Raw genomic sequence first — 25,823 nt, 5'->3', positions numbered from 1 at the left:
TTAGACTTCTTATATGTCAGGCCAGGAAATTCAGAGGGAATATTCTAGCAAACAAGTTGGACACTGCATGGCCTTCTATAAGCCAGTCCTAGAAGTCACATGGTCTCACTTCTGCCAAACTCTATTGGTAAAAGCAAGAAATCACAAGCTTGCCCAGGTTCAAGGGCAGGGGACATACACCTTACACTCTTTCTGGGAGGAGGGCCAAATGGTTTGCAGTCATAGTTTGAAACTGTCTCACCAAGCCATACCTATCAATCACTCCCCAAGGAAACTGGAGTTGGGACCAACGTACATCTGGATAATTTCTATGGGTTTTGGGGCTTGCAACGTAAACACGGGAGCTGTGGGGGAAGCAGAGAAAGCCAGTCTGCAAGAGAAAGAAGCAGCCACTGCATGGTCTCTCCCTACCTTGTCTGTCCTGCTGTGGTTCCTTCCTAAAACCTAGTCTTATCTCTGCCCTTTGTCCTGTTAGATACAACCATGAAACTTCACAATGGATTCTCCTTTTTACCTTAAATCTATAGCTTTGGTTGATTTCTGTTTCTTGCAACCAGACTGTTAAGTAACTCAGAGATTATCAGATACTTTTTGAATGATTGTTGATATAAATATGATTACTTATATAAGTTACCATCACCTATCACCCAGTTTCAACAGTTAACGACTCATGGCCCATGTTGTGTCATTGCTAGCTCCTCCTACTCTTCTCCCCCCTCGGTTATTTTGAAGAGAATCACCAGACACTCTCATTTATAAACTTTAGGCATTAACTATTGACACCTTGTTATGATAAACGAAGTTTTATCTTTTTAAACATAAACCCTCACTTCTCTCTCTCCCAATTTCCCAAATAGTTTGTATCACAGTTTTTTGGTTAAATTTGAATTCTGTGATTACATTATTTTAACAATGCAATATTAATCACAGGACTTTCTTGTATAACTTTTAACTTTTCTTAGAATTAATAACTGCCCTATTTTTGTTAGTTTTTAATGTATCTAGTATAATTTTTTTCGAACTGTTCCAGCAGCTCTGTAAAGCACCCTTCAAAATTATTTTCCACGTAAACATTTCAAATAATCCAAGTAATTAATTGTGTCCAGGACCCCTCCCTCCTCTCCTCTTTGGCCCACCTGGCTGTCCTCTTGGCAGCTGGGACTTCTCTACACTGCCCCTCAGTGCCACAGCCCCTGCCTTACTCCTTCTTAGTTTACAACTTTGGTTGCTTCTGAAAAATAACTCCTTATTATGAGAATTTTAAATTATGTTTAAGTTAGAAATATACCTATAATGAGCTCCCATCATCCATTACCCAATTAAAACAGTTATTAGCTCAAAGGCAGTCTTGGGTCATCTCTAGTTCCTTCTACCATTCTCCCTCCTGGGTTATTTTGAAGCATGTCTCCAGACACTTCAGTATGTATCTCTAAAAGATAATGGTTCTGTTTTTAAATATATATATATTACATATATAATATATATTACATATATAATATATATATTACATATATAATATATATTACATATATAATATATATATTACATATATATAATATATATATTACATATATAATATATATATTACATATATAATATATATATTACATATATATTACATATATATTATATATATTACATATATAATATATATTACATATATTAATATATTAATTATATATTAACACATTAATTATATATTAATATATATAATATATTATATATAATATATATATTATATATAATATAATGTAGGAATATATATATTATATATAATATATATTATATAATATATATTAATATATATAATAATATAATATATATGTAATATATATTATGTAATATAATGTATTATATTATGTATTACATAATATAATATTATGTAATATAATGTAATATATATTATGTATTACGTATATAATATATAATATATATTACGTATATAATATATAATACATATTACGTATATAATACATATTACGTATATAATACATATTACGTATATAATACATATTACGTATATAATACATATTACGTATATAATACATATTACGTATATATAACATATATAATATATTACATATTACGTATATATAACATATATAATATATTACATATATTATATATATAACATATATAATATATTACATATATTATATATATAACATATATAATATATTACATATATTATATATATAACATATATAATATATTACATATATTATATATAACATATATAATATATTACATATATTATATATAACATATATAATATATTACATATATTATATATAACATATATAATATATTACATATATTATATATAACATATATAATATATTACATATATTATATATAACATATATAATATATTACATATATTATATATAACATATATAATATATTACATATATTATATATAACATATATAATATATTACATATATTATATATAACATATATAATATATTACATATATTATATATAACATATATAATATATTACATATATTATATATAACATATATAATATATTACATATATTATATATAACATATATAATATATTACATATATTATATATAACATATATAATATATTACATATATTATATATAACATATATAATATATTACATATATTATATATAACATATATAATATATTACATATATTATATATAACATATATAATATATTACATATATTATATATAACATATATAATATATTACATATATTATATATAACATATATAATATATTACATATATTATATATAACATATATAATATATTACATATATTATATATAACATATATAATATATTACATATATTATATATTACATATATAATATATTACATATATTATATATTACATATATAATATATTACATATATTATATACATTACATATATAATATATTACATATATTATATACATTACATATATAATATATTACATATATTATATACATTACATATATAATATATTACATATATTATATACATTACATATATAATATATTACATATATTATATACATTACATATATAATATATTACATATATTATATACATTACATATATAATATATTACATATATATTATGTAATATATATAACATGTATAATATATATAACATATATAATATATAACATGTATTATATATAACATATATAATATATAACATGTATAATATATATAACATATATAATATATTACATATATAATATATATATTACATATATAATATATAACATATATAATATATTACATATATAATATATATTACATATATAATATATATTACATATATAATATATATTACATATATAATATATATTACATATATAATATTTATTACATATATAATATATATTACATATATAATATTACATATATAATATATATATCTATATATCTGAAATACCATCTTTACTGCTAAAAAAAATTAATCATAGTTCCTTATCATCATTAACTCTCCAGGTTTCAAATTTCCAATCACCTCATAAATGGCACAGATTTTTATTTAACAGTTTATCTGAATCAGGATCCAAATAGGGTGATATGTTTTTAAAATCTATGCCAATTCATAGGCCCCCCTCCATTGCAAGTTTTATTTCTTGCAATTTATTTGTTGAGGGAATCAGGCTGTTTGTCACATAGTTTCCCACTCTGAATTTAATATACTGCAGCTCTGTGTTTCACATGTTTTACATGTTCCTCTATCCTCTCTGTTTCCTACGTATTGGTGGTAGATCAACAGTCCTAGTCAGACTCAGGTTCAATTTGGCTTGTTTTTCGCAGGTGGTGTGTTTTCCCACCAAGGATTGCATGAGGTCTGGCTGTCTCCTTTTCTATGTCAGCAGCCACTGATGCTCCATACCCATGTCCATGATTCCCTAGGGGGTTCTGGAAAATGATGATATTGTAGTCATACTATTTCTCCTTCATTTATGAGCACTAATAGTCCTATCCTATTGGTTCTTACTTGATGGATGGTAATTGTATTAGTCCATTCTTGCACTGCTATAAAGAAAGACAGGAAACTGGGTAATTTACAAAGAAAAGAGGTTTAATTGGCTCACAGTTGCACAGGCTATACAGGAAGCATATCTAGGGAGGCCTCAGGAAACTTTCAGTCATGGTGAAAGGGAAGCAGGCATGTCTTACATGGCCAGAGCAGGAGGAAGAGAGAAGGGGAGATGCTACGCACTTTTAAACAACCACATCTCATGAGAACTCACTATTAAGAGAACAGCAAGGGGAAAATCCGCCCCCATGATACAATCACCTCCCACCAGGCCCCTCTTCCAACAATGGGGATTGCAATTCAACATGAGATTTGGGTGGGGACACAAATCCAAACCATATCAGTAATAGAATTATTGTTTGGAATTATTTCCTTTCAGAATTTTGAAGACATTGCCTCATTATCTCTTAGGTTCTGAGGTTGCTATTCAAAAATCTGACACCAGTTTGATTCTAGTTCCTTTCTAAGTGACCTGCTTTACTCACTGGAAGCTTTTAGGAGCTTCTCATTATTCCTGGAAGATGGGGAGCAATGCAGAACTATGTATTATGGGCAGGCCACTGCTTCATGCTAGGAGAACTCACTCAGCCATGAGGGATAACTTAGGACAGGCTGTATAGAGAATCAGGGTCTTGGAACAGCCAATGGGAGGCGGAGACAAGGGTTTTGTCTTCTCCGGCTCCTTCCTATCCACAGAGAATTACACCCTGCATTTCTGCCCTGCATCATGTGGCCTCTTGGGAGCCAGATCTTATGACCTGCGGTGGAGGATTTTATGCAAGTCCAGAAGCGGAAGGAGGAGCCAAAACCACTCAGGGAACCCAGAGAGGCTGAAAGTCTGTGAATACATCCAGTAAGTAACTGATGTTTAAGGAAAGCTTTTTGTCTGCCCAGGATCCCTCCTGACCCCCAAGCAGCCTTGCCCCCTGGCCTCAGGGCTGGGACATGGCCATGCTGATGGTCTAAGTGGGCAGACACATCATGGGAGCCAGGCTGTTTGGAGTCCTTCCCCAGGAACTTTTCAAGGTGGCACTAGGCAAGAGAGGGTGCTCTATCCTCTAAATAGCAAGCTGTAAGATGCATAAGCCTGGGACTCCCCATGATTTCCACCATCAGGGGAGGCCAATCCCAGAGAAGGAAGCAGGGACAAAGGGCCAACGGCGTTTCAAATCCTGCCTCCGGTGCCAGCCCTGCACTCCTCGGTTTAGCTGTGGGAGACACGAAAGTCTCCTCCCAGTGTCCGCTGGTTTCAGCTGGGCTTCTGTCACTTGCAGACAAGATTCCTGACTAATGCTTGTGACCAAGAAGAATATAAATAAAACCTTTTAAAAATGCTTTATCCAATAACCTCTTGAAATGAATGATTTTTTAAAAAACTCTGAAATTAAAAATGCTTCTCTGCTTCAGATCTCTTCCTACTTAGTGTGCTGCAGATTGAGCTGTTGCAATACAGGCCTAAGTTGGCACTTCGATCCAACACATAATTGGAAAAAGAGAGTGGGGTCACATTCGTTCATGTGTCAAATCCTCCCCAGGACTCCAGCAGCCTTGGAGGCACCCTGCATAAGATCCACTTGCAGATCTGTCCTGAGGGCAACGATTGACCCAAGAAGGGACGTCCTTCCTGGTACGAGAGAGGGTTTGAGTTGGGGGCCTGAAAAGCCCAGCAGATCCCTGGTAGCCAGTCCATGTGAATATCCTGAATGACTTCTAGCATTGGTCAATTATCACATGCAGAAAGCCTACAGCTTGCAGGCGCCGTTTGTCAGCTGGGGCTGCTAGTGGCTGGGAACTAATCATTAAGCCTGCCAAGGAGCAGAGAAGCCTTTCTCCCAGCAGCGTCACGGCCTCCAGCGTGGTGTACATTTTCCTATTTCACTTGGATTTGCTCCTAATTATTGAACTATAGATTATTAATGCCGTGAAACTCTGGGATCCCAGCGTGACTGCGCTGGGCTCTATTCTGCCCTCAGAGCCTTCAGCACGTATCCTGGCCTGGCAGACAGTGCCCCAGCAGCTGTCAGAGCCGCTGGGGCCAAGAGGGTACCGTGGGATCCAAAGAGTGGCTCCTATTAGCAGCTGCAGGGGCATCGTTGGTGGCATTTGGTGCCCTCTTCTCCCCAAATTACTAGATAGAGTGAACAATAAGTCACAAAACACAACTTAAGGTTTGCGAAGAGGGTGACAAAAAGTATCTTTAAAAGAGAAGTGAAAATGGCTGAGGCCATGCTGGGGCTCTGCCATCTGTCACTGTGCACAGCTGTCTGGGTGTGTGCTGGGGACACCGCTGAGCAGCACGCACAGAGCCAGGCTGAAGACATTTGGGGCCTGCAGCAGTGCAATCCCAGGGCAGAGAGAGGAGCTGTGCAGCCCAGGGACTGTGGAACAGTCCCTCCAGGGGTGATTCTGATCTGAAAGCTTCCTGTACAGCATCTCCTTTAGTTTTCAAAGACACCCCAGGGAATAATTATAAGGCCCCTTTTACAGATAAGGGAAACAAGGCTTAGAGGAATCAAGAGACTTGCATAAGAGGCCAGGCACAGTGGCTCATGCCTGTAATCCCAGCACTTTGGGAGGAGGCAGGCAGATCACTTGAGGTCAGGAGTTCGAGACTAGCCCGACCAACATAGTGAAACCCCATCTCTACTAAAAATACAAAAATTAGCCAGGCATGCTGGCTCAAGCCTGTAATCCCAGCTACTTGGGGGGCTGAGGCATGATAATCGCTTGAACCCAGGAGGCAGAGGTTGCAGTGAGCCAAGATCGTGCCACTGCACTTCAGCCTGGATGACAGAGTGAGACTCTGGGTTCAAGCGATTATCATGCCTCAGCCTCCCGAGTAGCTGGGATTACAGGCAACCCTTCATGCTAAAAACTCTCAATAAATTAGGTATTGATGGGACGTATTTCAAAATAATAAGAGCTATCTATGACAAACCCACAGCCAATATCATACTGAATGGGCAAAAACTGGAAGCATTCCCTTTGAAAACTGGCACAAGACAGGGATGCCCTCTCTCACCACTCCTATTCAACATAGTGTTGGAAGTTCTGGCCAGGGCAATTAGGCAAGAGAAGGAAATAAAGGGTATTCAATTAGGAAAAGAGGAAGTCAAATTGTCCCTGTTTGCAGATGACATGATTGTATATCTAGAAAACCCCGTTGTCTCAGCCCAAAATCTCCTTAAGCTGATAAACAACTTCAGCAAAGTCTCAGGATACAAAATCAATGTACAAAAATCACAAGCATTCTTATACACCAACAACAGACAAACAGAGAGCCAAATCATGAGTGAAATCCCATTCACAATTGCTTCAAAGAGAATAAAATACCTAGGAATCCAACTTACAAGGGATGTGAAGGACCTCTTCAAGGAGAACTACAAACCACTGCTCAAGGAAATAAAAGAGGATACAAACAAATGGAAGAACATTCCATGCTCATGGGTAGGAAGAATCAATATTGTGAAAATGGCCATACTGCCCAAGGTAATTTACAGATTCAATGCTATCCCCATCAAGCTACCAATGACTTTCTTCACAGAATTGGAAAAAACTACTTTAAAGTTCATATGGAACCAAAAAAGAGCCCGCATCGCCAAGTCAATCCTGAGCCAAAAGAACAAAGCCTGAGGCATCACACTACCTGACTTCAAACTATACTACAAGGCTACAGTAACCAAAACAGCATGGTACTGGTACCAAAACAGAGATCTAGATCAATGGAACAGAACAGAGCCCTCAGAAATAATGCCACATATCTACAACTATCTGATCTTTGACAAACCTGAGAAAAACAAGCAATGGGGAAAGGATTCCCTATTTGATAAATGGTGCTGGGAAAACTGGCTAGCCATATGTAGAAAGCTGAAACTGGATCCCTTCCTTACACCTTATACAAAAATTAATTCAAGATGGATTAAAGACTTAAATGTTAGACCTAAAACCATAAAAACCCTAGAAGAAAACCTAGGCATTACCATTCAGGACATAGGCATGGGCAAGGACTTCATGTCTAAAACACCAAAAGCAATGGCAACAAAAGCCAAAATTGACAAATGGGATCTAATTAAACTCAAGAGCTTCTGCACAGCAAAAGAAACTACCATCAGAGTGAACAGGCAACCTATACAATGGGAGAAAATTTTCGCAACCTACTCATCTGACAAAGGGCTAATATCCAGAATCTACAATGAACTCAAACAAATTTACAAGAAAAAAACAAACAACCCCATCAAAAAGTGGGCAAAGGACATGAACAGACACTTCTCAAAAGAAGACATTTATGCAGCCAAAAAACACATGAAAAAATGCTCACCATCACTGGCCATCAGAGAAATGCAAATCAAAACCACAATGAGATACCATCTCACACCAGTTAGAATGGCAATCATTAAAAGGTCAGGAAATAACAGGTGCTGGAGAGGATGTGGAGAAATAGGAACACTTTTACACTGTTGGTGGGACTGTAAACTAGTTCAATCCTTGTGGAAGTCAGTGTGGCGATTCCTCAGGGATCTAGAACTAGAAATACCATTTGACCCAGCCATCCCATTACTGGGTATATACCCAAAGGACTATAAATCATGCTGCTATAAAGACACATGCACACGTATGTTTATTGCGGCATTATTCACAATAGCAAAGACTTGGAACCAACCCAAATGTCCAACAATGATAGACTGGATTAAGAAAATGTGGCACATATACGCCATGGAATACTATGCAGCCATAAAAAATGATGAGTTCATGTCCTTTGTAGGGACATGGATGAAATTGGAAATCATCATTCTCAGTAAACTATCGCAAGAACAAAAAACCAAACACCGCATATTCTCACTCATAGGTGGGAATTGAACAATGAGAACACATGGACACAGGAAGGGGAACATCACACTCTGGGGACTGTTGTGGGGTGGGGGGAGGGGGGAGGGATAGCATTGGGAGATATACCTAATGCTAGATGACGAGTTAGTGGGTGCAGCGCACCAGCATGGCACATGTATACATATGTAACTAACCTGCACATTGTGCACATGTACCCTAAAACTTAAAGTATAATAATAATAATAATAATAAAAAACAAAAACCAAGGCTTGTATAATAAAGCATCACTCAGCAAGGTCTGAAGGACCCCCACTGCTATGGTCTATATTTCTTTTTCCCCAACAAAACTCATGTTGATTTTTTTTTTTTTTTTTGAGATGGGGTCTTACTCTGTCACCCAGGCTGGGGAGTGCAGTGGTGCAATCTTGGCTCAATGCAGCCTCTGCCTCCCAGGTTCGAGCGATCCTCTCACCTCAGCCACTCAAGTAGCTAGGAGTACATGCATGCACCAAGACACCCTGCTAATTTTTCTTTTTTGTAGAGATGGGGTCTCACTATGTTGCCCAGGTTCCTCTTGAATGCCTGGGCTCAAGTGATCCTCCCCCCTGAGTCTCCCAAAGTGCTGGAATTATAGGCACGAGCCACTGCACTCGCTCTCATGTTGAAATTTGATCCCTAATGTGGCAGTGTTGGGAGGTGGGGCCCAGTGGGAAGTATTTGGGTAGTGGGGGCAGATGCCTCATGAATAGCTGGTGCCATTCTCATGGTAGTGAGTGAGTACTTGCTCTGGAGAAACTGAATTGGTTCTCACGGGAATGGATTCGTTCCCTCAGGATCAGTTTGTTTTAAAGCCAGAGTGCCCCTTGGCACTGCCTTTGCAGGTCTCCATTTCCCCTTTGACCTTCCCCACCATGTTATGATGTAGCAGAGAAGCTCTCACCAGAAGCCAGGGTCATGCCACTATTGAACTCCCCAGCTCGCAGAACTGTGAGCTAAATAAACCTCGTCTTTACAAATTACCCAGTCTCAGGTATTCTGCTACAGCAACACAAAACAGACTAAGACACCCACGAGGTGCTCTCTCCTTTTCACTCATGTTATTCGGTTTGGTGAGAATGAGGACACTACCTTTATGCCTAGAGAATGAACTTAAGGCTGGTATAATGTTAGAAGCAGGGACTGGATCCAGGTTCTGACATGGATGCCATTCCCATCACTGCTACACAGACGTGTCCAGTGGGTACCATGGGCCTTGGACAGAATGACCATCTGCCATTGGAAAGAGCAAAACACCCTCTGTTTGCCTACATCGCAGCCTACTGAATTGCGGGGATACAAAGAAGCAACAAACTTGGGGTGTAAATCTCTTAGCCTGCTCAGGCTGACGCAACAGAATGCTATAGATTTGGTGGCTTAAACAACAGAAATGTATTTCTCACTGCTCCGGAGGCTGAAAGTCCAAGATCAAGGTGATAACATGGTTAGGTTCTGGTGAGGGCTCTCTTTCTAGTTTGTAGATGGCCACCTTCCTGCTGTGTCCTCACATGACAGAGAGAGAGACAGACAGAGAATCAGAGACAGAGAGAGAGTGACATCTGTCTCTTCCTCTCCTAAGAGTCCCATCCTTATGATCTCATTAAATCTTAATTACCTTCTAAAGACTGTATGTCCAGATACAGTCACATAGGGGGTTAGGGCTTCAACATATACATTTGGTGAGAGGACATAATTCAGTCCACAGCATTGGGGCTATACGCAAGGCTATCAGTTGGAAGACAGTAAGGCAATAGAGAAATTAAATAGTTAAATAATGAGATACAGAATAACTCAAGAAATGTTGGTTGGCATGGGTAGGATGGTGTATGTAATATGGGGGGGTATGCCATGTTTATTAGTCCGGAGCTGTTATATAATATATAATCAATGCATTCTAAAATTTGAAAAAATAATGGTACTTTAACAATGTTGCTTCACTGTTTTCTGGCTTGCATTGCTTCTGATGAGAAATCTGTTGTCATTTTCATCTTATTCGTCTGTAAAGAATGTGCCCGTGTCTCTTGTTGCTTTTAAGACTTTCTCTTTATTGTGGGTTTTGAGTAGTTTGATTATGATATGCCTTGGCATAGTTTTCTTCATGTTTTTTTTATGCTTGAGATTCACTGAGTTTCTCAGATTTGTGAGTTTTCATCAAATTTGGAAAAATTTTGGTCGTTATTTCTTTAGGCCCCTTGAAGTTGTCCCATTCCTCACTGATACCCTGTTCATGGTTTTATATTCTTTTTCCTCTGTGTGTTTCATTTTGGGCAGTTTCAATTGTTATGTCTTCAAGTTCACTTACCCTTTTCCCAGCGAGGTCTAATCTGCAACTAAGCCCATCCAGGGTAGTTCTTGTCTCAGACACTAGTTTTCATCTCTAAAAGTTTGATTTGGGTCTTTTATATGTTTTCCACATCTTAACTTTTTAATCACATGGAATGCAGTTATAGTAACAGTTATAATAGCTGTTTCAACATACTTGTCTGCTAATTCTAACATCTGAGTCAGTTCTGGGTTGGTTTTATTGATTGATTTTTCTCCTCATTATGGGTTGTATTTTCTTGTTTCTTTGCCTTCCCAGTAATTTTTCGATTAGGTGTCAGAAATTGTATCATTTTGTTAGGTGTGGAAATTTTCAGTATTCCTATAAACGTTCTTAAACTTGTTTTCAGATGTAGATAAGTTACTTGGAAAGCATTTGATACATTCATGTCTTGCTTTCAAGATTTATTAAGTGGGACTGCAGCAATGTTTGGTTTAGGACTAATTATTCCCTGCTACTGAGATGAGTCCCTTTTGTGTACCCTACCTATTGCCTCATTAATCTTAAAGTTCTCAAGTCTGGCTGGTGGGAACAGGCAGCGTTCCCAGCCTTGTGTGAGTATTAGACACTGTCATGCTTTTTCTAATCCTTTTGAGTGGTTCTTTCCCCTGTCTTGGGCAGTTTCCTTTCCCACATGGACTGATCAGTACTCAACTGAATGCTCCCAGGGGAGGCTTCTGCACATCTCCAAGCTTCTCTCTCTGTGCAACCTTCTCCTCTCCAGTACTCTGTCCTGACAACTCCACCTGCCTTGGTCTCCCCGGACCCTCAGCTCCCTCTCCCTCTGTCCTAACAACTCCACCTGCCTTGGTCTCCCCGGACTCTCGGCTCCCTCTCCTCCACTCAGGACTCTGCGTGGGCTCTGCTTCCCTTTGCTGTGGCCTGGGAACTCTCTCAAGGCCGTCAGGCTGGATCAACCACAGGGTTCACCTTCTTTGTTTCCCATCTCTCAAAGATCACAGTCCTTCATTGCCTGATGTCTAATATCTTTTTTAAAAATTTGTTTCTTACATTTTGGCAGCTATTTAGTTGTTTCATGTGGGAGGGTAAGTCTGGTTCCTCCCAAAATTTGAAAAAAGTTATTGAATTCCACAACGTCTGCTCCTAGGATTTTGGATAAGGGTTTTGTGGACCTGTATATTATTAGAACCATCATCCTCACTGGTAGTAGATATAAATACAAACTCCAGAGTCTTCTTGATAGTTTTGCATTTTGTGGGGGCTGACTTCTGGTCAAGGTTGATTAGTTAGCTATGAGAGATACTGTAGACTGTTTCAGCCAGCTACACTCAAGATACTGTGTAGCATGATTTAGCCAAAATATCACAGGCCAGGAAGGGAAAGACTACAATTTCCAGACTCATGTCCAGTGTAGGTTCTACATGGGACTGAGTTTCATCCAAAGAGACAGCCCTGTGCAGGACTTGGACGATGGACATGAACACCATGAGGTGGAGATTCTGCCTCCACTCTATAAAACACCCTGAGGAGGGACTCTCCTTCACTCCATGGAACACCCTGAGGAGGCGCTTCCACTGCATTTCTTGCTTTTGCTGGCAAGCCTGGCTGTGGCAGTATTTGGTGTCAGCTGTAGCAGAAGGGGGCAGAAATCAGGGCTTAGTGTACCCATTTTGCTGGTGTGGATTTTGCCAGAGAGGATTGGTCATGGAGCTGGCAACTTTTGTGGCAGTTTCTCAGTTCCACAGATTCCTCATTGTGGCAGAGATTGGCTAGGTCTGCGGGGCCATTTTCTGAATTTTTCGTGGAAGGCATCTAAAGCCTGCTCCTCCAGCCCATTGAAGGAATTGTATAAAGCACCCATAACTGGCAGTATATTGCTTTCTGTTTAAGCCAGCTAGAGAGGATTCTGCTGTCTGCAGTGGAACCTTAGCTGAGAGACGAACCATGGTACTTACAGTGTGGCTGAGGAAGGGGAGATGATCTGGCCCTGCCCTTTCCTGGTTCATGTGTGTCTGCTTTGCCAGGCTTTGCATTCTGTAGTTTCTTTTGAACAACCCATTAAATGCTCATGTCAATTTTGTGGAGGGTTAGTTTAGTTAAAACCAGAACCAGATACACAGAAGCTGCAGTAGGTTCCAAAGTTAACTAATAAGGGCTGGGTGTGGTGGTAGTCCCAGCACTCTGGGAGGCTGAGGCAGGTGGATCATCTGAGGTCAGGAGTTTGAGACCAGTCTGGGCAACATGGTGAAACCCCGTCTCTACTAAAAATACAAAAATTAGCAGGGCGTGGTAGCACATGCCTGCTACCCAGCTACTCAGGAGACTGAGGCAGGAGAATCGCTTGAACCAGGGAGGTGGAGGTTGCAGTGAGCCGAGATTGTGTCACTGTGCTCCAGCCTGGGTGACAGAGCGAGACTCCATCTCAAAAAACAAAAACAGAAACAAAGTTAATTAATAAGGTTGACCCCTCCAAGCTGTGACACTGTCCCATTATGGTGTGTTGAGGCCATGTAGAATGCACAGCTGTCTTCCATCTGACCCAAGAGGGCACCCATGTGTGTGCTTTGAATACTAATAAAACATGATTTCTGTTTTTTTTGAAGATAAAATTATAAACAGAAGTTCTAATATTTTCTTCCTCCACACATGAATTATCCTGGGCATCTTCTGAGGTATTTTATCAGAGAAGCAAAATTATTCTCCTGTCCCAAACATAGTTTTTTTTTTTGGCCAATCTTCTTATAATAGGTAAATGATGAGTCAAACACAACAACTGTTTTTTCTAAAGAATGGTCATTGCATGATGGCAAACCTACTCCTATTTGTCCTGTATGAAGGAAACTTGACAGAAAGTCAGGAAACTCTGGTTCTGGTCCTATTGGTGCCACTGTCTTGGTTGTGGCACGTGGCAAGCCCGGCCACTCTGGTTCTCCCTTGCCTCACCTGTATGAGACAGGTGTGCGGGGCTGCAGTTAAGGTCTGCCTGGCACCCAGGAAGGAGAGCTGTGCTGTCTGCAAGCTTGCTGCAGGTCTTATTTCTAGGAGGAAATCACAGTTCCCCTTCAATTCTTTTCATTTCATAGTGCAATCATCTAAAATAGGTTCTGGGTGGTGGGATTAGGTATAGATTTTATATTCTACTCGGCGTTTGAAATATTTTTCTGCATTTTCTGTAATAAACACATATTGCTTTTGGAGTGGAAATTTTTAAAAATTAAACAAATATGCTTAATTAAATAACCCTCAAAAAGAAACCTACAAAGACTCAGGTGTAGGAGGGAAAGAAGGAGAATGCTGCACCTGTGAATCCCTACTGCCCAGGTGGCTTCAAAGCGTCTCTTTGCAATTGTTAGTTTGCCATAGAAAATTTAGGCAGGCAGGCCAGTTCCTTCTCATGGCTCAGTAGAATGAGAACGTGATTTCTGAAATGCATTTATTTTCACAGTTCCAACAACAGTAAAACAACTCCGTTGTTTCTTGGAGTTCGGCAAAGAGGTATTTATATTAAAGCAGCTTAGTAGCCTTAAAGATAACCACGGCTCATCAGCTATTATTTTAAACTCATAAGTAATAACCTTCAACCACATGCTGCCAGATGGGTAAGTAATGAAATGGAGGAAGAAAATCTATAAAGGACTTTAACTCCTGCTGTACAAGTTTGAAAAGAACAGCGATTTTACGAAGATGTGCAGAGGGACAGAAGTCAGTTCTGAACATACCAGTCAGCATTCCTAAACCCCAAATCAAGACTTGGGCTCTGACAACAAGACAGTATGTTAGTAATCAAGGTTGTCTTGATAACTCTGGCAGGGAAGTGCCAGGCTGCCTGGGGTTGGCCAGCTGAGCTTGAAACAAGTATAAGCATAGGGTGAGACAGAATTTTTATCTCACCCAGCAAGGCCGAGTGTCCCTTGCAAGGCCTGCAGAGTGACCAAGTGCCCCAGAAAGCTTACCTGCTCCGCCCCTTCTCCCACACCAGCCCCCTTCCCCCACACCAGCCCCCTTCCCCATCTGTACACCTTTGGCACATGATCTGGAGAGAATGTTTTCTAACTGACCCCACCAAAACAGGCACAGAGAGAAATCACTTCCTCTGTCTCCACTGGGCCTTCACTGAGCACGCACCTGATAGCTACATCGGCAGGTCAGAATGTCGGATCCAAATGGGGCTGGCAATTAGCATTTTAGGGAACGACTGTTCATAGATGCTACATCCAACACGCCCACTCCAAATTCCATGGATGCAACTGGCCTACAGCAGCACTGTCCAACACAGCTTTCCACAACAATGGAAATGCTCTATTCTCCGCTGTCCGATATGGTTGCCACTTGTCACGTGGGGCAGTTGACTCTCATAGTGGACAGTGCAGGTCTAGAGTATTAGTGATTATTGACAATGCATGAAACAATGTTCCAAAGCAACTTTTAAAACTATATGACATTAGATTCTAGACACACTTTACAACTCAAACAGCTCATAATTTTACATTTTAAATGATATTAAGAATGTATTTGGCTGCTTTGGGTGCCCAGTGGTTGGAAATGAAATCATTTTTAAGTGAAACTTATATGGAAGCATCTGATCCACCCCTTTGCTATAAAGTGCCCTGGGAGGTACATTATCGACTCTCATCTTAGTACATTTATTCTAAGTAAAGCACCAGATTTCTCACTTATTTAATTATTGATAATGACCTCTCTCTAAATAAATGTTTTTCTTAGAGCACGACTCTGAAAACAAGCATATTCAATATCATATGTAATCCCATACAGACAATTTTAAAAATAAGATATAGCAAGCACATACACGAATGCAATTTTAAAACATCTGCTCATTTAAATTATTAAAAGAAGCACTGCATTTTCTTAAATTTGTATTAATTTGGGAGGGGGAGGGAATACTGCATAGAAGGCTGGAAGTGTTTCTGTCTCCCCATAAAGGATAATATTGACGTGTAGCGAACAGGAACACACGAGCTAAAGTCACTACAAAGCTCTGCCCTTGTATAGTACTTTACATACTTTTAAAAAACTTTTTGCACTTGTACTTTACTGTCCATCAACATATACTTTTATCCCATGATGTGAGAAGATTTATCATGGATTACATCTCCATTTTATGGGTAAGGAAACTGATGCTCAATGAGATTAAATGGCTTCTTCAAGTTCACAAAGCTGATAAGCAAGAACGCAGGAATTTGACCCCTCTGTTGGTCTTAGTCTAGTGTCCTTTCCATGTTAAGGAAAGGGAAGTGATGATTTGCTTTTACAGATTGTAGGAGTTTCAAACTAAATTCTCTTAGGATATATACCAAGTGTGCACAGGGGCATGGGACAAAGAGAGTGGTCAGGGTGGCAGCTAAGAAGACAAGGGCGGGGGCTATGGATAACTGAGAGGTGGCAGTGGTAGGCTCACCATAAGGTATTTCTTTGTTTTTGTAAAGCTTGGTGAAGAGTTCAGTTTTTATTCGTAATATTGCAGATATGGGTCAACAGACGTGTGCAAATTGTGTCTCACACTATATGATTTGTTTCATGTATGGTTCACATTTCAGCACGGTCTTCTGGGATGCAGGGCCATCCCTGTGCTGAAATTGTCTCCCCTGAGTATTAATATGTGATTTAAATATACACATTTCCTTTCAAATAATGAAAACACTAGTTTTCTTGTATAGCCAGGGAGAATGCCAGCGCCTTCCTCTGCCTGCCTGGAAAGGGCAACATAAGGACTGTGGAAGTGCACGTTGACTCAGTGTGTGGGGGGAATCCTGGTGGAGAGTTACCTGTTAATAGACATGGGATCCCACCGTCACCACAACTTCAGACTGATGTTAACTGGGGCTCAATTTCCTCCCTCATTTCTTACATTCTCATTAATAAAAGCCTTAAACATAAAACAAAATCTTGGCTGTTAGAAGGGGATACTCATGTTCCTTTCATTCATTCACGGGCACTGTCCTTCAGGCAAAGATTCTTACTAACACTAGTGAGACTGAGGCACTTGAAATCAGAATTTATACATTCCTGATACCTCAAAACCATAAAAAATCTCAATCCGAGCCTTTCTAATAAGTCCTAACATGATATGCCAAGTGATATTTTCATGGTAAATGAGGTAAATGTTTCAAAGTTCATACTTCATGCAGAACTCCATGTGTTCATTTCTCTGAACATTCATTTTGGACTATGCAAATGGGTGAGTCTGTTTTTCTTCCACATTATCATCTTTGCCATGAATATCTGAAAACGGACATGTGCTGGCTATAATTTCAGGGCAGTTCAAACATGGTCTCACCTTTTATCCCAGGAAAGTTTACTTCCACACAAATGCCATAGTGGAAAGAGGTGGGAGGTGACATATGCTAAAAAAGACCCCTAGTTTTCATCAGAATACGATCGCCAATAAGAACAGACACATGTTGTGTCCAGTGGACTGTGGCCTCCTCCTTGGTCTACACTTCCAGATCTAAAGTTGACCATCTTGGGAACAAGTAAGGTTCAAAAATTTGAGTTTGGCCTCGTGGCCTGTGGAATAGTAGCAGAAACATCTCTAGGTAAGGATCTGCCTGTTGGAGTAAGAAGGCCAAGGCATGATCAATGAGGAATCCCCAGAGTACGTGAGCAAACTGACCTCGATTGCCTTTTATGAGGGCAGATAAATAGCCTGTAATTGAATGAGTGGGAAGCAAAAGGAAGAGAATGGATTTTGATTTTTAGCAAATCATTTGGGAAAGGATTCTTTGCGAGGCTGGTCGCATGGGACTGGCACGATCTGAAGTGAAACAGAGGAGCAGGAACCCTTACAGAGTCTACAGAGAGCAGGTCAGTGGCCTGGCACACGGCCGCAGGGAAGCGTGTGAGGGATGAGGTGGATATTGGGAGAATTACCATCCACCACCTTTTAGGTATGGACCAAAAAATTGAGAAGCTGGAGTGGGCAGTCATCATTCAAGAAGATTTTGATAAATCTGGAAAAACAGGCACCTGGAATGTAGTATGCAATTTACCACTGAACACAGCAAAAGGCTGCTGACTACAGAGGCGCAGAAAAACATTTTAAAGTCATGATTAAATGATTCCAACGGGAGTCAAATCAATAAATTAGGGGGCCACGTGGGCTGGCAGCATCCTGCTTTGCAGCTCCAAAGACAGATAACACAAGGTGGCTTTCCTGAGGGAAGAACTTCTGGAGCCTCACAGTTCAAAAAGGTAATGGCAGCCTTTTAAAGGGCTGCTCAAATCCCATTTAGAACACTGTGCACAGCAACACGCAGCCAGTAAATGTAGGCCACCGGCGTGTGTGGGGAAGTGTGGAGGCGGTGGTGGCGCGGGCGCGAGGGCCGGGCTGTCTGAGGGCAGTCTTTGAGAGCTGAGCATGTTAAGATGTGAAAAGAGGTTTAATCAAGGTTTATAAGTATCTGATGGGCTCATACAAAGAAGCTAGGGCAAGACCTATTTACACCATGAGGATAAAGGATGCACAGACTGCTAATTAAGGTGAAGAAGGGAGAGATTCTGTAGGCGAGACCTCTCTTTTGCAGGGTCATTGATAAGTGGGGGTAAAAGACGGTGAAGTGGAGTCAGGAAAGCCGAGAAGACACGGGACAGGGGTGTTCGGGTACCTGACAGGCGGCATCTCAAGAAGCCGCCTCAGCCTCCCCTCTCCTCTCCACCCACAGCTCCCATTTCCCCACTTCTCCACACCCTCACTGAAGTTCCTTTCGCGCCCGGTGTCCTGAAGGGAGGAGCATTTTCAGCAGGGCAGAAGGTGCTGCCATTCTAAATACTGCGAAGGGAGTTGGCAGGTGGGGGCACTGTGAGGTTTTGGAGAGGCGGGTGCAGGTGCGTGTGAGCGTGTGACTGGGCGTGTGAGTGTACATTATGAGTGCCGTGTGAGTGTGCATGAGTGTGTGCACACGTGTGAGTGAGGTGTGCATGAGCGAGGCCTGTGGGGGCATAAATGCTTTTAAAGGGAAGATTGGGAAAAGGAAGATTTTTAGTTAACATATTTGTGTGACTTTAAATGCTGGTTGGTTCAGAAAGCAACAAACAATATAAAATTGGCTCTATTCTTTTTCCAAAGTAGTAAATCAATCCATTGATCAAATTCTCTCTCTCTCTCTCTCTCACACACACACACACACACACACACAAAGAGTCACCAATGGTGGATTAGTTCTGTCTCTCTCTTCAGTGCCAATGGTTTGTACTGGCACTCAGAGGTAAAAACAGAGAATAAAATATAGGTGGAATCCAAGCCAGCCTGGGCCGCAGACACTTCGCTTACTGTGGTCCCATGACAGCTGTCTGCCTGTGCATCATGGCGGCTGACAGTTCGGCCGCCACCTCGTGTCCCCATATGGTTCCAAGTGAGCCCCTTGCAGGCAGCCAGGGTCTGCCTGGGAGGCCTCGGCTACCACAGCAACATCTGACCCACAGGGCTGCCACCGTTCCCATTGGCACAGCTAGTGCCTGCGCTGTTTTGGCCCTCGATGGAGTGAGAATAGACAGGGGGAAGTGGAGAGGAAGGATCCAAAGGATTTCTCTGAATGCGGAGAGGAACTGATATAGTCATGCCTGACTTGGAGAACAACAATGCAGCTGGTTAACTGTCAGCCCTCCCGGCAGCAGCGGGCACTGAGGAAGGTGCCCCAGACGTGGTGGATGGAAGTGCGCAAATGAAACGTGCCTGGTCTGAACAAGGGATGTTGCTGATGCTGCCAAGGTCAGGAAAACAATCGGTAATCATATCGCGGCCAAAATCAGCTCAACCATTCACCCTGCTTGGAAAGAGCCTCGCCAGCCAGTCTGACAACAGACAGGGCAGGAGTGCTGGCGCAAAAATTAGCACTAGGACCTGGCAGCATTTCGTGGCACTTGAAAAGAATGTGGTCGCAGCTGCATGTACCCACTAACACACGCCTGGAGTAACTGACAAGGCACAGCGGTGCTCTCAGGACCTCACTTAGAAACGACTGGCGGCCATCTTCCTGTCCCTGCTCCTTTCTGACAGATGTCCATCGGCACCTCCTGATAGCCAGTGTCACCCCATCTTGCCATCCCAAACACTCATCACAAATCAAATTAACTTTTGAAATTATTCCTCTCATCAGTTAACAGCGGCACTCCCTGTAGTAGTCTCAAACTCACCGAGTCTGTTTCAGAATCACCTTCTATTTAGGGAGAAACAAACCAGGTAGGGCCTTGAATATGGTCAAATGTGAAAACATTTTTTTTCCGGAAAGTCTTAGCATATCATTCCCCACCAACCAAAATCTTTCTGTAACAAACAGCTGATTCTCCCCTAACTCAAATATTTTGGGTAAGGTTGACCAAGAAAATCCTATATATAAGTGAAGGAGCAAATGAATTCATTTTTTAAATACTTGCAGTATTCATTATTTAAAATAAGTATTGGAGCCAAACCTACAAAGATTGGAGGAGGGAAAGCTCATGATTTTAAATTTTGACACTTATCAAAACGTAGTTTATATTTGAAAGCATTAGGAAGACATCCTTACACATAAAAGGTTTCAGGGACTAAGTACTCTTTCCGAAAAATAAAAATAAAAATCCATTCATGATAAGAATGCTTAGAAAACCAGTAATCAAAAGGAACTTTCTTAATCTGATAAAGGACGTCTATAAAAATATACATATGGCAACTATTACACACTTAATTTTGAACACTTTCCCTTTCAAATTAAGAAAGGGGCAAGGGCACTACCCCTACTTAACTTTTTATTTTTATTTTTATTTTTGAGACACAGTCTCACTCTGTCGCCCAGGCTGGAGTGCAGTGGAGCCATCTCAGCTCACTGCAACCTCTGCCTCTCAGGTTCAAGTGATTCTCGTGCCTCAGCCTTTCAAATAGCCAGGATTACAAGTGTGAGCCACCACACCCAGTTAATTTTCGTATTTTTAGTAGAGATGGGGTTTCCCCATGTTGGCCAGGCTGGTCCTGAACTCCCAATTTTAGGTGATCTGCCCGCCTCGGCCTCCCAAAGTGCTGGGATTACACGCGTGAGCCACCTCACCCAGCCAATCTTTTTATTACAAATCTTAGCCAGTGCAGTAAGGCAAGAAAAGGAAATAAATAGTATAAAAGTTGGAAAAGAAGAAACAAAGCTGTCGCTATTTGCAGATGATATAATTTTTCTACTCGGAAAATCTAAAAATCTACAGGTAAATTATTCGAAACTTTCAGAATACAGAACCATACTAAAATTAGTTCATCTCTATACACAAGCATCAATTCATAAAAAATGACATTTAAAACAGAAAGAATAATATAAAGCATCTTGGATCATATCGAACAAAAGTTGTGCAAGCCACTCATGGATAAAATGATAAACCTTTATTGAAAGATATTAAAGAATATCTAAATTGAGAGCTATACTATGTTATGATATTGGACTCAATATCAAATATGTCAATTCTTGCCTAATTGATCTAAGATTTAATGCATTTCCTATCAAATCCAATGGGGTTTTCATGGATCTTGACAAGTTGATTATAAAACTATTAGAAGAACGAAAGGACAAAAATACCCAAGACCCTCTTGAAGAAGACAAACATTCTATTAAATTAAGAATATTGTTGACATCATAAAGTAAAAAGATAAGCCTCAAAGTTGGTTAAAAATATATAACCAACACAAGTTTGTATCCAGTTTGTTTATAAATAACTTCTGTGAATTAATAATGAGAAGACACCCCCGCTCCGTGGACAAATATCATGAATTGGCATTTCACAGAAACTACCACAAATGGCCCATGAACAAATGAAAAGGCATCATTAAGTGGGGAAAAGCACATTAAAGCCCTAGGAGGATACCTCTGTATGCCACTAGACTGGCCAAATTTAAAAGTCTAACAGTGCCAAGGCTTGGCAGGTCTGTGGAGCAAGAGGAGCTCTCTCATTCACTGCTGGGGGAAATTTAAATAAATAATGACAGTCATGTGTCACTTAACGACAGGAATAGGTCCTGAGAAACACGTTGTTGGCAACCATCCTAGAGTGCACTTACACAAACCTAGATGGTCTAGTCTACTACTACACACCTGGCCTATATGCCCCTGTTGCTCCTAGGTTACAAACTTGTACAGGTTTCTATACTGAATACTGTAGGCAATTGTAACTCCATACTAAGTGTTGGTGTATCTAAACATAGAAAAGGTACAGTAAAAATATGGCATAAAAGATTTAAAAAGGGTATACCTGTATAGGGTACTTACCGTGAATGGAGCTTACAGGACTGGAAGTTGCTCTAGGGCAGTTAGTGAGCTAGTGGTGAGTGAGTGCGAAGGCCTTGGACATTATCATACAATACTGAAGATATTATAAACAGTATACTTAGTCTACACTAAATTTATAGAAACATGTTTCTCAATCTTTATTATTCTTTAATAATAAGTTAACTTGTGCTTACTCTTTTTACTTTATAGTCTTATTTTGTTTCAACTTTTTGACTCTTTTGTAATAATAACATTTAGCTTAAAACACAAGCACAAGGTCAGGCACGGTGGCTCATGCCTGTAATCCCAGCATTTTGGGAGGTGGAGGCGGATGGATCACCTGAGGTTGGTAATTCGAGACCAGCCTGGCCAACATGGTGAAACCCTGTCTCTACTAAAAATGCAAAAATAAGCTGGGTGTGGTAGCATGTGCCTGTAATCCCACCTACTTGGGAGGCTAAGGTAGGAGAATTGCTTGAACCCAGGGAGGCAGAGGCTTCAGTGAGCCGAGCTCATGCCACTGTACTCCAGCCTGGGCAACAGAGTGAGACTCCATCTCAAAAAAACAAAAAAACAAAAAAAACAAAAAAACAAAAAAACAAAAAACAAACAAACAAAACAAACAAACAAACAAAAAAAAACCAAAAGAACCCCATAAGCACATTGTATAGCTATACGCAAATATTCATCTATGTCCTTATTTACAAATTATTTTATTTTACTTTTTACTCTTTAAACTTTTTGTTAAAAACCGAGGCACAAACACACACATTAGCCTAGGCCTGCAGGGTCAGGATCATCAATATCACTGCCTTCCACCTCTGCATCTTGTCCCACTGGAAGGGCTTCAGGGGCAATAACACACGTGGAGCTGCCATCTCCTGTGATAATAATGCCTTCTGAATACCCCCGAAGGACCTATCTGAGACTGTTTTAGAGTTAACTTTTTTTCATAAGTAGAAGGCATACACTCGAAAATAATGATAAAATGTATAGTATAGTAAATACATAAGACAGTAACATGGTCATTTATTATCATCAGCAAGTGTTCTGCACTGGACATAACTGTGTGCTATACTTTTATACCAACTGTGCAGCACAGTAGGTTTGTTGACCCAGCATCACCACAAACACGTGAGTCATGTGTTGTGCTAGGTGACAGGAATGTGGCTCTTGGAGATGGAAATTTTTCAGCTTCATTAATATCTTATGGAACTCCGATTATATGTGTGACCCATTGTTGACTGGAACGTGTTTATGTGGCACGTGACCATACTTGGGAAACATTCGGGCATCAACTAGTAAAGTTGAAGACATGCATGTTCCGTGACCCAGCGGTTCTAGGGCTAGGATATCTTAGAGAGATTCTGCACATGAAGTATGTCCACAGTGTTCACAACGTCCGATTGTAATGGCCCTGAACTGGAACCAGTGTAAATACAGTCAACAGGAAAAGCCATGACTGAATCATGACCATTATATGATGGAATACCACACAGCAGGGAGAACAAACGAACCACAGCTACAGACATCACCCTGGATGGTTCTCACAAACACCGTGCTAAACAGAATGCTTGCTTCCTTTGGTAAGCCATAAACCTGAGTCAGAAGTAGGCAAGGCAAATTAATATATTATTTAGGAAATCACATGTGTCTAAGTACACATCTTTAAAACAAGGATTGACAAACTATGACTGGGGGCAAATCCAGCCCAATGCCCATTTTGGCGAATGAAGCTTTCTTGGGATGCAGCTGTGTCCTTTTGTTTACACATCATCTACGGCTTCTTTCTCACTGCAAGGGCTGGGATGAGTACTTGCAACTGAGGCTATATCTGCCCCTTATAGAAGAAGTTCACTGATCCTTGCTTTATAGGCAACAGAATGACAAACTCAAACTTCAGGACAGTGGCTACCTCCACGAAGATGAGGGAGGGCTGTGATCAGAGAGGGACTTCCTGACTGCTAAGGTAAGGAATTATTTCTTAACATAGGCAGTGGGCCCATAGATTTCCAGTACTTTTAAGTGTCCATACATATTTCACATACTTTTTTGTTTGTATGATGCATTCTACAATTTAAAAAAATTTTTAAGAGGCAAGAGAGATTGATGGCAATCCTGGCAGTTGCTTCTGTGGGTGTCGAGAACACTGGAACTGCATGGTTTTCATTCCACATCTGTCTCTGGTGCTGGCTCTGCATCACCTTGCTTTGTGAATAGGGAAAGTCTCCTAACCTTGCTAAGCAGCAAGCTACATTCAGAAGTAACTTTCCACTTGGAAATTCTATGCCTTCCTAATGGATAGGATGAAGTGTGTCTTAAGAGTTTGAAAAGACAAAGGTTTCAAGTCTAACCGACCTGTCAGTGTGGGAATTCCCTTACCAAAATGCTGGACAAATGACCACCCTGGCCCTGCCTGAACACATGCCATGAGGAGGAAGGCTGGGGTCACAAACACCCTGTCCCATGATCGCGGAGTCCCATCAGGATCAGACCCTTCCTCATGCTGTTCCCAAATTGACCTCCTACATTTCTGACCACTGCTCTTAGCAGCCCCGTGTGGAAAGGGACTGGAATATCATCTCCTCCAAGCCCGTCCATGGTAGGCTTGGTTGCACCTGGGGTCCAGGCCCTGGTATGGCCATGGGGGCCAGGTGTGGACACATCCTGTGACTCTCTGCTCCCCAGCCCACATTAGCGTCAGGTGTTCTTCATTAGAACGAAATCTCTGCCACACAGCCTCTCTCTGGGATTCCCGTTTTGCTCTCGGGTGCAGCACAACACATGTCCCTCATTCACGAGACATTATATATATATTTGTATTTCCCTGTAGTCAAATGCAATGTCCAACTCACCTATAGAGATCTGTGATCAGGTTTTCATCGTACCGAGCACACAGGTTGTTGAGGAGTTGCTCGTGCTGGCCAAACAAGCGGATGTAGTTGGAGGTGGGGAAGGGCTCCCTAGAAAGGCACGTGATGGTTTCCACCATTTTATACTTGTTAATATGAATTCGGAAGTAAGTCCCATTTTTCGCACTGCCGGTTACTAGTTCTAAACCCTGGAGGAGGGATGTGGACCAGAAAAACAACATTAGAAACATTCCTGGATTTTGGGAACTTTATCATAGCAATTTATTTTTCAAATATAACAGACAGGTTATATCTTATCCCTCTTTGCAAATAACAGTAATAGATATTGACTAAACTCGGCAGAAGGTAACAGTGTGTCAGAAACCACATACTTGGACTCAGGGACTACAAGGATATTTAAAACTGTGATTGCCTTGTTCTGTGTTTCTAAACTAGTTGCTAGGTTACAACCAATCCTTTATGAATACTGCACACCCAGCTAATAAGTGGAACTGGGTTTATTCTCTCCTCTGAGGTGTTTTAACACTGTTAAATTTCT

General features: G+C 40.4%; 1 protein-coding gene across 12 annotated transcripts in view; it reads right to left on the bottom strand.

Moving 5' to 3' along the window:
- The window catches only part of CFAP61 (cilia and flagella associated protein 61), a 306,901-nt gene that overhangs the window by 35,719 nt on the left and 245,359 nt on the right, over positions 1–25,823 (bottom strand). For all 12 annotated transcript variants that reach the window (XM_063702312.1, XM_063702315.1, XM_019017258.4 and 9 more), the window contains one exon: positions 25,268–25,473. In XM_063702312.1, the coding sequence (XP_063558382.1) occupies positions 25,268–25,473 (206 nt within the window). The remainder of the gene's footprint in view (positions 1–25,267; positions 25,474–25,823) is intronic.

The sequence above is a fragment of the Gorilla gorilla genome, chromosome 21, assembly GCF_029281585.2.
Source record: "Gorilla gorilla gorilla isolate KB3781 chromosome 21, NHGRI_mGorGor1-v2.1_pri, whole genome shotgun sequence".
Classification (NCBI taxonomy): Eukaryota; Metazoa; Chordata; class Mammalia; order Primates; family Hominidae; genus Gorilla; species Gorilla gorilla.
Note: the sequence above shows the minus strand (reverse complement) of the source record. Positions and strands in the feature narration are given on the sequence as shown.